This window comes from Lepidothrix coronata, unplaced genomic scaffold (assembly GCF_001604755.1).
Source record: "Lepidothrix coronata isolate B3197 unplaced genomic scaffold, Lepidothrix_coronata-1.0 Scaffold77, whole genome shotgun sequence".
NCBI classification, from domain to species: Eukaryota; Metazoa; Chordata; class Aves; order Passeriformes; family Pipridae; genus Lepidothrix; species Lepidothrix coronata.
In genome coordinates, this window is record NW_016690257.1 from 367,742 (window position 1) to 378,958 (window position 11,217).

At 43.1% G+C, this 11,217-nt stretch overlaps 2 protein-coding genes across 2 annotated transcripts in view; both read left to right on the top strand.

The window, feature by feature from the left end:
• MYO5B (myosin VB) overlaps nucleotides 1-8,711 on the top strand; it is a 142,504-nt gene extending 133,793 nt beyond the window's left edge. Inside the window, exons 37-41 of the mRNA XM_017819736.1 lie at nucleotides 1,096-1,246; nucleotides 1,941-2,226; nucleotides 2,754-2,928; nucleotides 3,866-3,946; nucleotides 4,657-8,711. Coding sequence (XP_017675225.1) covers nucleotides 1,096-1,246; nucleotides 1,941-2,226; nucleotides 2,754-2,928; nucleotides 3,866-3,946; nucleotides 4,657-4,809 — 846 coding nt within the window. The 3' untranslated portion in view covers nucleotides 4,810-8,711. The remainder of the gene's footprint in view (nucleotides 1-1,095; nucleotides 1,247-1,940; nucleotides 2,227-2,753; nucleotides 2,929-3,865; nucleotides 3,947-4,656) is intronic.
• A 2,339-nt stretch (nucleotides 8,712-11,050) lies between these two features.
• The window catches only part of ACAA2 (acetyl-CoA acyltransferase 2), an 18,199-nt gene continuing 18,032 nt past the window's right edge, over nucleotides 11,051-11,217 (top strand). Inside the window, exon 1 of the mRNA XM_017819745.1 lies at nucleotides 11,051-11,106. Within this exon, the coding sequence (XP_017675234.1) occupies nucleotides 11,091-11,106 (16 nt within the window). The 5' untranslated portion in view covers nucleotides 11,051-11,090. The remainder of the gene's footprint in view (nucleotides 11,107-11,217) is intronic.

Below are 11,217 nucleotides of genomic sequence, written 5' to 3' on the forward strand. Positions count from 1 at the left end.
CCTCTTCTGTCTGGATAATAATATTACATTTAAAGAAAATCTTCCCCAGAAAACCAGCAGGATAAAAAGAAACCAGCCCAAACTTAAATTTCACATTCTTGCCATGATTTACTGTGTTCAATGAATCAGCTGTTTGCAAATTCCATCGATAACTGGGTGCAAAAAAAAGAGAAGAAAAATAATTCTGAGCAGTTTTAAAAATACTGTTCTCTTTAGTTTGAATTCAACCTATTTTTAAGAAAAGACTTAAAAGAAAATCCCAAACTATGTGCAGTCTTTTCATGTGAAGAGCGTGCTCTTTGATTAGTCAGGAAAATGGGGAAATTGTGACATCGACTCAAATATCCACATGTTGTATTTTTGCATTTTGCTCGTCAGCAGCCAACGAAAACAGTTGCATAGTTCTCACTTTGACACCAAATAAGACCATATGAACAGGCAATTAAAGCATCTGTGTTAATTGCAAAATTACTGTACATCACATTTGCCTCTGCCTCTAAAACTGGTATTAATGTTCGAGCCCAGACCTCAGGGCTTACGGCACCCGCACACAGCATCACAGATCAGCTGCTTCTTCAGCAAAAGGCAGGCAACAAATTTGGCTATTTGGAGAGATTTATAAACCTCAGATCAGTTTGAATGTTGTCAAAGCACATAGCACGCGGTTATAACTTTTTCTTCAATTTTCTAAGATCTTAATTTCTAAATACTTGGTTTCCCGTGAACAACTGCAGTTCAAAAAAGGGATAAGCACATAGCTAAGAAGTAATTTCTCTAGGACTGAAATGTCATTTTCTAGTTTCTGTGTGTTGCAATTAATAGAAATGTTGCTCCTTGCTAAAGCTAAAATGAAAAACTGATAGTCTAATGATTTTCTTCAAAAAGTAGTCCTCTAGTGATAATTTATGAACAGATGCCTGAGTAAATCAAAGGTGATTTATGAGTCTCAAGCTTTTCTATAGTAGAGTAAAAAATGTACTTTGGGTATATTGTACTCCGAGGGCGTGAGGGTTTTTTTTTTTTAAAGCAGTGATTTTGATGGACTGTAAATGGGTGGAATAACGAACCTGGGTGTTTTGCTCTCCTCCTGCTCAGGGTTTCATGACACAAAACACGCCGAAGCAGAACGAGCACTGTCTGAAGAACTTTGACCTGACCGAGTACCGCCAGGTGCTGAGCCACCTCTCCATCCAGATCTACCAGCAGCTCATTAACATAGCACAGGGCATCCTCCAGCCCATGACCGGTGAGTTCACAGCCTCTGGGAGGGTGTTTCCTGTCTGAGATTGTCTGCTCTGACTGTTTTCCAGACCTCTGCACAGTGCTAACATGACCTGGGAGACTTTTTATTTTCCCCCGTGATAGAAACCAATAAGGGTGAGGGGGGGTTTTTTTGCACCTTGATTGAAGGTATCCCTTTCCTTTCTGTTGGGGAGGTAGTGACAGAGGTGAGGTGGTGCTGGTGGGTTCCCCTCCACACCAGGTTCATGGTTAACCTCTTCATGGGTGGAAATGTGCGGAGGAGAAAACTGGGAAGAGGAAAAAGACTATAAAGACCTTGTTTTGCAAGGATGAGAGAACTATGAGGAGAGTTACCTCCTTGGCCAAATCCCTGAATCTGAGGAGTGCCCCATCCCTGAAAGTGTTCAAGGCCAGGTTGGACGGGGCTTGGAGCAACCTGGTCTAGTGGAAGGTGTCCTTGTTCATGGCATAATGTGCTAGGATTCCGTGATATTTGTGTACTTTTTAACTGTTTCATATTATCAGAGCAAACCATCAATTCATGGATCTGCCCTGCTCTCAGACCTCGCAGCACCCACCACTTGCATCACTGAGACTGATACGTTTGTTACAGCTCACAGAGGAATCTGTTCTTCCCTCGAGCGACTAATAAGTAGGTGGATACAGGCTTTTTTAGCTCATTTTCCCCGTTTTTTCAGTGTCTGCAGTGTTGGAAAATGAGAGTATCCAAGGGCTTTCTGGTGTCCAGCCAATGGGCTACAGGAAATACATCTCCAACTCACCAGAAGCTGACACATCCTACAGCCTGGACAACATGATCCGCCAGCTGAACACATTCCACAGCATCATGTGTGACCAGGGTCTGGACCCAGAGATCGTCCAGCAGGTGTTCAAGCAGATCTTCTACATGATCAATGCAGTCACCCTGAACAACCTCCTGCTGAGGAAGGATGTCTGCTCGTGGAGCACGGGCATGCAACTGAGGTGGGGCTGGGGCTTGGGGCAGGGATGGGCCTGCTTGAGGAAGTTCTGTTAATTAAGTGCACTTCTCAGAGGAAATGATTTAAATCTTCCTTTTCCTACCCGCTCCCCTTTCTGCATTGGAGCTTTCTGTGCTCCCCTTGAGCTGGGGGGTGGGAACAGCAAAAGCTTTTGTGGAGATATTTTCAAAGGTACCTGGGTGCCCTGCAGGATTTTGTTAGCTTTTAAAAGCTGGTTAAAAGCTTCATTTTAACTGACTGTTGAAACTTGGAGGAATCTGAATGCACCTCCCTTGTGCTCTTCAGCTGTTACATGGCTCATCTATTTGTAAGGTATGTAGAGTATAAATTTTTCTCTGAGTTGTTGAGTATTAAGCGTTGTTCTGGTAGTCTCTTGCCGTGTGTATCACAGCTGTGCATCACAAAAACCCACATATACCAGCACTGCAACGTATGTTGAGCCTCATGGAGGATTTTTGAGCTGGTACGCCTTCTCTCTGAGCTTGCATGTTGTCTCGGTTGCTTACTCAGGTTTAACATAAGCCAGCTGGAGGAATGGCTGCATGGGAAGAATCTGCAGCAGAGTGGAGCAGCACAAACTTTGGTGCCCTTGATTCAGGCAGCACAGCTTCTGCAGCTGAAGAAGAAAACCTCGGAGGACGCTGAGGCCATCTGTTCCCTGTGCACATCACTCACGACCCAGCAGGTAGGCAGCAGGGCAGAGGTTTACACCACAGGGTATGGATGATTAAAGGAGTGGGAAAGGGGGGTCCCCTGGTGCCAGTTCTTCACTGTCCAGCCTCAGTCTGCCATACCCTCAGTGAGGGCAATCTGTCCTTTTCAGGAGTGACTCCTCTCAGAGGTGGTCACTGTGGTGGCTCCTCTCTTACAGTGCCACAGATGGCACTGGAGCTCCAGAAGTGTGCTGAAATGAAACCCACCCCTGAGGAGTTCAAGGTGTAAGTCAGACTCTTGGGATTTTAACCCACCTGTTGTCTTCTGCCAGGTCTAACCTGGCTAGGTCTGCAGGATGCCCACCAAGGATTCCTATTTGGAGCAGGAGGTTGAGAAGTGCCCACCTAGGCTGGATGGATCTGACCTTAAACTTTGAGACTCCATCCCAGGAGGATATAAACTCATGTTTTTTGCTGCTGGATTGCCTGGTCTAAATTTGATAATGACTTAAGAAGTGAGAGGTGTGAGCTGATCTCCAGTGATTCTTGGAGAGCCTTTCTAACATATCTCCATCTCTCTGTCTTGAACAAGTGTTTTTGAGAGAAGCTGAAGGGTAGTAGTGGAGGAGCAGGAGTAAGGGAGCATCAAGAGAAGCATTGTAGAGGTGACATCTGAAGTCACCCATAACACCATGTGCCAACCAAGTGGCATCCCTGTACAAACCTGTTGTCCAAGTCTATTCCCAGTTTACAAACGTTGCAATAAGAAGTGACTTTGAGAGGTCCATTGCAATAACTTACAGGAGGCAAAGGAAAACACCAGGACAAGATTAGTGCTGCTTCTGCTTCTCATTTGTGTCACAGGAGACTTATTATGGCCTTATCATGACAAACTGTTAGTGATGCTTTGCATTCTGGAAAGGTTTGGCTTCTTATGACTCTCTGTAATCCTATTTTTTTTTTCAACAGATCGTAAAGATACTTAATCTCTACACTCCTGTGAACGAGTTTGAAGAACGTGTGACAGTAGCTTTCATACGAAACATACAGGTAGATTTAAATGGCTGTAAACTGGAGGGCACGAATGGCATCTGTGTAATTCCAGTGACATCTGTATTAAATCATTGCTAAGTTGGGCATCTTGTAATAGGCATGCTGCTGCATGTTGTCCTGAGTTCAGGACACACCTACAACACACGGCTGCAGGGTTAACCAGGCTGTTAATCACAAAATGAAATAAGCACCCAAATTCCCAACTCAGCTAGTTCAACTGTTTAGTAAGAACACAAGGTTGCAGGAGTCAGCAAAACATTGGGGAAATGAAGCTCCTTCTAAGACACGAGGTAGAAATTTGGAACTAAAGGAAAAATAAAACACTTTTTAATGCTCAGAAGGAGGAGGCAGGAAAAAGAAATGTGTTCAGCTACCCACAGAATATGTTTCTGTCGCTGAGCAGCTGAATCAAAGAGAGACTGCTGGTATTGTGCAGTGCTAGTTTTTCTGTGCAAGGGGCTCATGTTGCTTTTAGGTTCCTGTATCTTGCTTTGTGCTCATCTGGAAAACATAGCCAGGTTCTCCTGAAGTGGTGTTTTCTACAGTCTGTGTAGAAGTTCCTTGCTCAGAGGAAAGCTGCTGCAATAGAGAACAAAGTCGTTCTCACTTTTCTGCACTGTCTATAAAATTATGTACATTCTCACCACACAGGCAAAGAAAAGGCAACAAGTGATGCTAAATTTGTTTTCTTCTCCCACACCTCATAGATGCACTTGCAGGAACGGAATGACCCTCCACAGCTGCTGTTAGACTTCAAGCACGTGTTCCCAGTTTCGTTCCCGTTCAACCCATCCTCCATCACCATGGACTCTATTCATCTCCCTGCTTCTCTCAACTTGGATTTTCTCAATAAAGTCTGAAGAAAGTAGAATTAAGCTCACCTCTCATACCCAGAGACCTCCAGCAATGAAAGAAAAAATCATTAAAGGAATTTAGGGAGCTCTTTAAATATGGACCAAACAGGCTTGTGGAAGAACCAGTGCACAGTAATATACGGATGTTGAAATGTAGAGTAAAAAGAGGGACTGGTCCATATGTTTTTGGGTTGGTGGTTGGTTTTTTTGTTGGGTTTTTTTTTTTTTTGTAATTTGTGGCTCAGAAATAAGGATACTTGAAAAGTAGATTTATTTTTTACTGCTTGATTTGATGTTGACATAGTTCAAAACCCATAGTCATCTCCAAACGCCACTAACAAAAAGGAACAGGAAGTGGGAGACAGCAACGGCCTGGGATGCTGCTTGTTCCCACTGATGTGGAATTTGTCACAAATTCTATGTTTGAGAAGTGCTGTTGTTCCCCCTAACTACATCCAGTGCTTCTGCTTCATGGGAATTTAAATAAATTGGCAGCGTGGACTTTCCTCCATTACCAAATTTACATTAGCAAAGGTTTTGTCGTAGCGAGATAACCATGATACAAGAAACTGCCTTAAGCCTTCTGCTTGTAGAATAGCATCATCCTGATCCCTACTGCTGGCTTTCCCTGTGCTCGTAAGTGTCAAAAGCTTTCATCCAGTGGCTATCAAGGTTCTTGGAACTCTCACACGGCGTGTATCAGAATCTCATGCATAGATCACGCTAAGGCAGCCCAGTTTAATTACAGGGTCCCCAGCACTAATTAGTTCCGTGTGTAAGTCCTAGCTGTAGCTGTCTGTGGAGAAACTCTGTGTTCATGCCAGTAGCCCCCCCAAAATGCTACCAGTTGTGCATATACAGGGCTTAGAGAAATGAAGAGAATACTTAAAAAAAAAAAAAAAGGGTTAAAAAAAAAAGAAGTGAAATGTTCTAACACAAAAAAAGTTGTCAGATGGTGTGTTGGTAATGTGAGCCATTTCTTTAAGAATGAACACGAACTCTTTGTCTACAACGACCTTAAATAAATAACTGCAATCAGTGCAGCCTCTGTTAGGATTTTTTTTACTAAATTTATTAGCTTCAGTTTAGAAACAAACCAACCTTCTGGCCTCACCACACTGATGTTGGAGAGCACCAGCTGCTCACAAAGACAGTCACTGTTTTTTCTTGGTACTTCCACAACACATTGAATTTTCAGTGGCTGCCGAGCAGGGAGAGAGGTGGGTTCCCATGGTTGAGTGGTGCTGCTCAGAGTGGTGATGCTCCTGCCACAGCACAGTGTGCCAAATTGCAACCAGGATGTTTGGCGACCAGCATTCTGCCCTTTCCACTTCCACAAGGATCTTGTCTAAATAGATCTTAACCTACCTGCTTTTGTGGTCCTGGTTTCTTTTGTGGCCCGCAATTTCACGATGGTTAAAAAGCTTTCAAAGAAAAACCCAATCTCTCCATCTGACTACTTTTATTTGGTGTAAATCGTATCCAAACACTGCTACACTGTCTGCTCAGAGGTTTAAAGAAGAATGTGAAGTGTCTTGAAGGTACACTAACTCCTGTCTGCTGCAATTAACCCTTTTAGGCTAAAAGTGTGTTTTGATTTAAACATCATGTATATAATCTATGTATATACAAACTGTAATAGTCCTGTATGTACTAGATAGCTGTATATAGTACACTTTTAAAGGAAAGCACATTTTTAAAGGAAAAGCTGAGTGCTGTGAAGAATTGTATTGGTCTATGCCAGTGGATAAATACCTTGTTTCAAATGGAGACTGGTTTAGACCGGCTGTTACCACTGAAGGACAGACTTAAGGCTAAGAAAATATTTTTTTCCCCCATAACCATCACCCAGCTAATCACAGAAGATGTTTTGCTTGTATAGAGCCAGCACTACCTCCAAACTACAGTCCTTGAGCACTCACATCTGCTGTGTATTCAGTAGTGCCTTCATCTCCCCTTTATATTCAATGAGGGTAGTGCCACCAGTTTGCTGTCTGTGCCCAGCAAGCCCACACTCCTGTCACCCACTCATCTACACCACCTTTATTTATTTGTACCTACCTCTTTTCACAGTGAATGTCTTTGCAGTGCTCTGAATTTTTTTTAATTGTCTCCCATCCCTTCCTTCCAAACTCTAGTAGTCATCACGGTTGAAGAACAGGTAATTCGAAGTGGAATTCACCCTTTCTGTAAGGTGGTTTTAACACAGAGCTATTGCTCAGGATTCATAGTAGGTCAGCAGTTTCCTCTCAGGCACCTCAGGTCTCTACCTCTCACTGAAGTAAATTATTTGCAGTACAATTCCCATGAGATTGATAAAACTAATGCTTATCACTCAGACTAATGACAGGTTGCTGCAGAATCCTCTTCTGCAACAATTTTGTTCCTGATCACAATTATAAAATGGGCTTAATGGTCTTCTAGGGGATAATGGTCCTTCCACGTTCAGGATCATAATTTATATGTACTTTCTTAAAAACTCTTGGTATGTATAGATGGGAACTGGGATTTAACGTCTTGATCTGTGATCATGTAGTTTATCCAGTAAGATCCATCTGAAAGAGGACACTGTATGAAATATCTTTAATATATGTTATCTTTTCTGTTAGAAATTTTTAAAATTTGTATTTAAATGTTAGTTAAATTGCTATGTTTGGGCATGCCTTTCCTCAGATTAGCACTTCTTTATTTAAAAAGCTAATAGAACACAAAGCATGGCTTTGAGAACGCTGGCTCTTCTCCAGATCTGTCTTTATTTTTAAATATTGATTATTCAGTTGAGTGTTTTCCCACTCTGTGCCTTTAGCTCAACCACTGTTTCTCTGAAAAAAGCATTAAAAGAGGGGAATATTTTTATTATTTGGTCATAGAAAAAGTTGTCTGTGGATTTAAAACCCTTCTTATAAAATCTTACTTTGACAAGGTCTGCAAAAACACTTTGAATTTCCCAGGAAAAAAAACAATACTGACCCATGCTGACTGTTGCATGTATGACATAGCTCAGAAAAGCACTATTGGGAACAAAATAAGATAAATGTTCTAAAACCCCCAAATCACATAAATCAGCAGCATTTCAAACCCAACACTTCAAACATGAGTTCAGGCATGTGCTGGCTGACCTACAAGAAACATCCAGGACAATGTCCGTGTTTCATTTTCACCAGAAACTTCCTTTGCTATTTTTCTTTTCCTTTTATTGGCATTTTGTAGCTGAGGTTGCTTATCTTGTCTGGTAAAGCTGCTGTAGAACATTGGACCTTAAGACTGATTTGATCCAATCCTACATCACTATCATTTTTTGCTCATGCAATTTATCCCACTGGATCTAAAAGAATTTCTTTGTAGGAGCGAAACAGTAACAAAATGTGGGCATGTTTTAAGCAGAGTTGCTGCCTTTAATCATCCTGCAGCTTGCTCACTGAAATCTTTGTCAGACCTGACCTTTTATTTGCGTGATTTGCAAAAGATACAGATGAAACAGCTGCACTTGAAACAACAGGTTGTTTTCCTCCCTTTTCAATGGTAAATGCATAAAATTGTTCGAACTTATTCTTTCAGACCATTAACTGAAAAATTAGCATTTTATCATTGCATATAAATAGAACCTGGTTAAAATAAATTGCATGAACACCCATGAACCTTTTTCCTCTGACTTTGTTGATTCACATATATATATAACAGTCATAAATGGATTATTTTTTTTTCTGAAAGAAATTCGAGCAAGGTAGATGATAAGTAAAACAATCCAGAGGACATATTCCCCGATGAGTATCCAAATTATTTCAAGGTGTGAATGCCAGTGGACAAAGACTTTCAAACGAATTTGAAATCAGAAGAAAAAAATTGTGTATTTAAAAAAAAAAAAAAGTGCTACTGTATTGCAATGTCTATTTTATTTGTTTGGGGATTTTATTTTATTTTTCTTTGGTGTGAAGCGTCTACCTTAACGAGCAGAAGGTATAGCTGCTGTCAAAGTTGAATGATATACATGAGTGAATACTGTAGATGAAATACTACTGCTTATAGAATATTTTTTCATTTTGAACAAATCTGTAAACTACACCTTTGTTTATAAGAAAATGCTTGTAATAGTCACTGTGCTATTCAGATGGGGATAAAAACAAAATTTGTGAAATAAACACTTTTGAAGAAGTTGTGACTTGTGGTCAAAAATGGAAATGTAAAAAAATAACCTCTATCAATATTTACTTCTATCTCTTGGAAACACTTCTATTTTAACATTACAAAGTAGCTTTATAAACATTACAAAGTACTTTATGAAAAAATTAACAGTATCAAAGCTTTTACTCAAGACATTGAAAGGTTTAGAAATTATAACTTCATTTCAGAGATGCTGAAATAATCTGAGCAAATTGGAAATTAATTGAGTGCGGAATCTTAAGGCCTTGAAAGCCACTGTAAATGAATGAGGAAGAGGGGATGCACTGCCAGCCTTTGTGCATGTGCTTAAATCACAGAATCAGAATCACAGAACGGTTTGGGTTGGAAGGGACCTTAAAGTTCATCCAGTTCCACCCCCTGCCATGGGCAGGGACACCTTCCACTAGACATGGTTGCTCCAAGCCACGTCCAACCTGGCCTTGGACACTTCCAGGGATCCAGGGGCAGCCACAGCTTCTCTAGGCAGCCTGTGCCAGGGCCTCACCACCCTCACAGACAGCAATTCCTTCCCCATATCCCACCTATCCCTGCCCTCTGGCAGTGGGAAGCCATTCCCCCTTGTGCTGTCCCTCCATCCCTTGTCCCCAGTCCCTCTCCAGCTCTCCTGGAGCCCCTTTAGGCCCTGGAAGGTGCTCTCAGGTCACCCTGGAGCCTTCTTTTTTTCAGGTGAACCCCCCCAGCTCTCCCAGCCTGGCTCCAGAGCAGAGGGGCTCCAGCCCTCGGAGCATCTCCGTGGCCTCCTCTGGACTCTCTCCAGCAGCTCCACGTCCCTGTGCTGTTGTTCCCCAGGACTGGAGGCAGCTCTGCAGGTGGAGTCTCACCTGAGTGGGGCAGAGGGGCAGAATCACCTCATTCAGCTTCAAATGAAACTTAAATAAGTCAGTGGCAGAGAGAGAAAATATGGGAAAACCCTCAGGTCTTTAAAAAGACAAAGTTGCATGTTGCTGTACATTCACTGATTTATAGATTCATTAAATCATTGGAATTATGTAGCAAAAACGGTTGAAAGACTCTTGTAAATAAAAAAATGAAAATCTCCACAGGAAAATATTTTTTCTTCTAGAAAATTTATAGAACTTAAATTTTGTTCATGAAGACGTGCGGCAATTTTTGTTTGTACACAAAATATCTTCGCCAATCTTCTCATCTTCAGCCTGACAGTCTGGACGGTTCCACTGAAGCATTTATGCACATAAATCAAGGTATATACTACATACTTCAAGGTGCATTTTCAACCACCAGAACTGTGGAAAGTGAGTTTTGTGGATCCTCCGGTGCAGCTGAGAGCTTGCTTATTCTTGGCCACAAGAGTTCATGAGGGGCAGGCTTTTTTAGCTCATTTCCCCCCTATTTTTTCAGTGTCTGCAATGTTGGAAAATGAGAGCGTCCAAGGGCTTTCTGGTGTCAAACCGATGGGCTACAGGCAGCTCCTACTCTCCTCCATCCATGTCCAGGAAAGCAGGGCTGCAACCCTCCACCAAACCCCTTCAGCAGGTTTATGGTCAGAAGTTGCGCCAGGAGAGGTTTAGGTTGGACATGAGGAGGAATTTCGTCATGGAAGGGGTGGTCAGGCCTTGGCAGGGGTTGCCCAGGGAGGTGGTGGATCCCCATCCCTGGAGGTGTCCAAGGAACGACTCGACGTGGCACTCAGCGCTCTGGGCTGGGGGACAAGGTGGGGATCGAGCACAGGTTGGACTCGATGGTCTTGGCGATCTTCTCCAACCTCCATGACTCTGTGATTAACTGTAATTAACAGTAATTACTGTGAAGCGTTCGGGGATGGCTGTGGGCGCTCAACTCGCCCTCACGGATCGCGGGCCGCCCTCGCCTTCGCCCGCCGCCGATTCGCCAAAGCCACCACTGGAAAATCGAACCGAACAGAGGCGGAATTAAAAAAAAAAAAAAAAAAGAAGAAAGAAAACCAGCACAACGACACATTCTAAATAAGTAAAATAATACATTAAAATTACGGATAGGTTAACCCATCAGACCAGTCGCCTCCCGCGCGTTCCTTGCCCCGCCCCGACCCCGGCGTGGCGAATGTGCGGGGCGGGCGCGGCGCTCGGCCGGGGCGCGGAGCGGGGCAGGAGCGGAGCGGGGCGGCCATGGCGCTCCTGAGGGGTGAGGATCCCGCGGATCCCGGCACCGGCAGGGATCCCTGAGGGCCAGGCGTCAGGGCTCTGGGGCGGACGGAGCCGGTTGTAGGGGCCCTTTACCCGGGGCGGGGGGGGG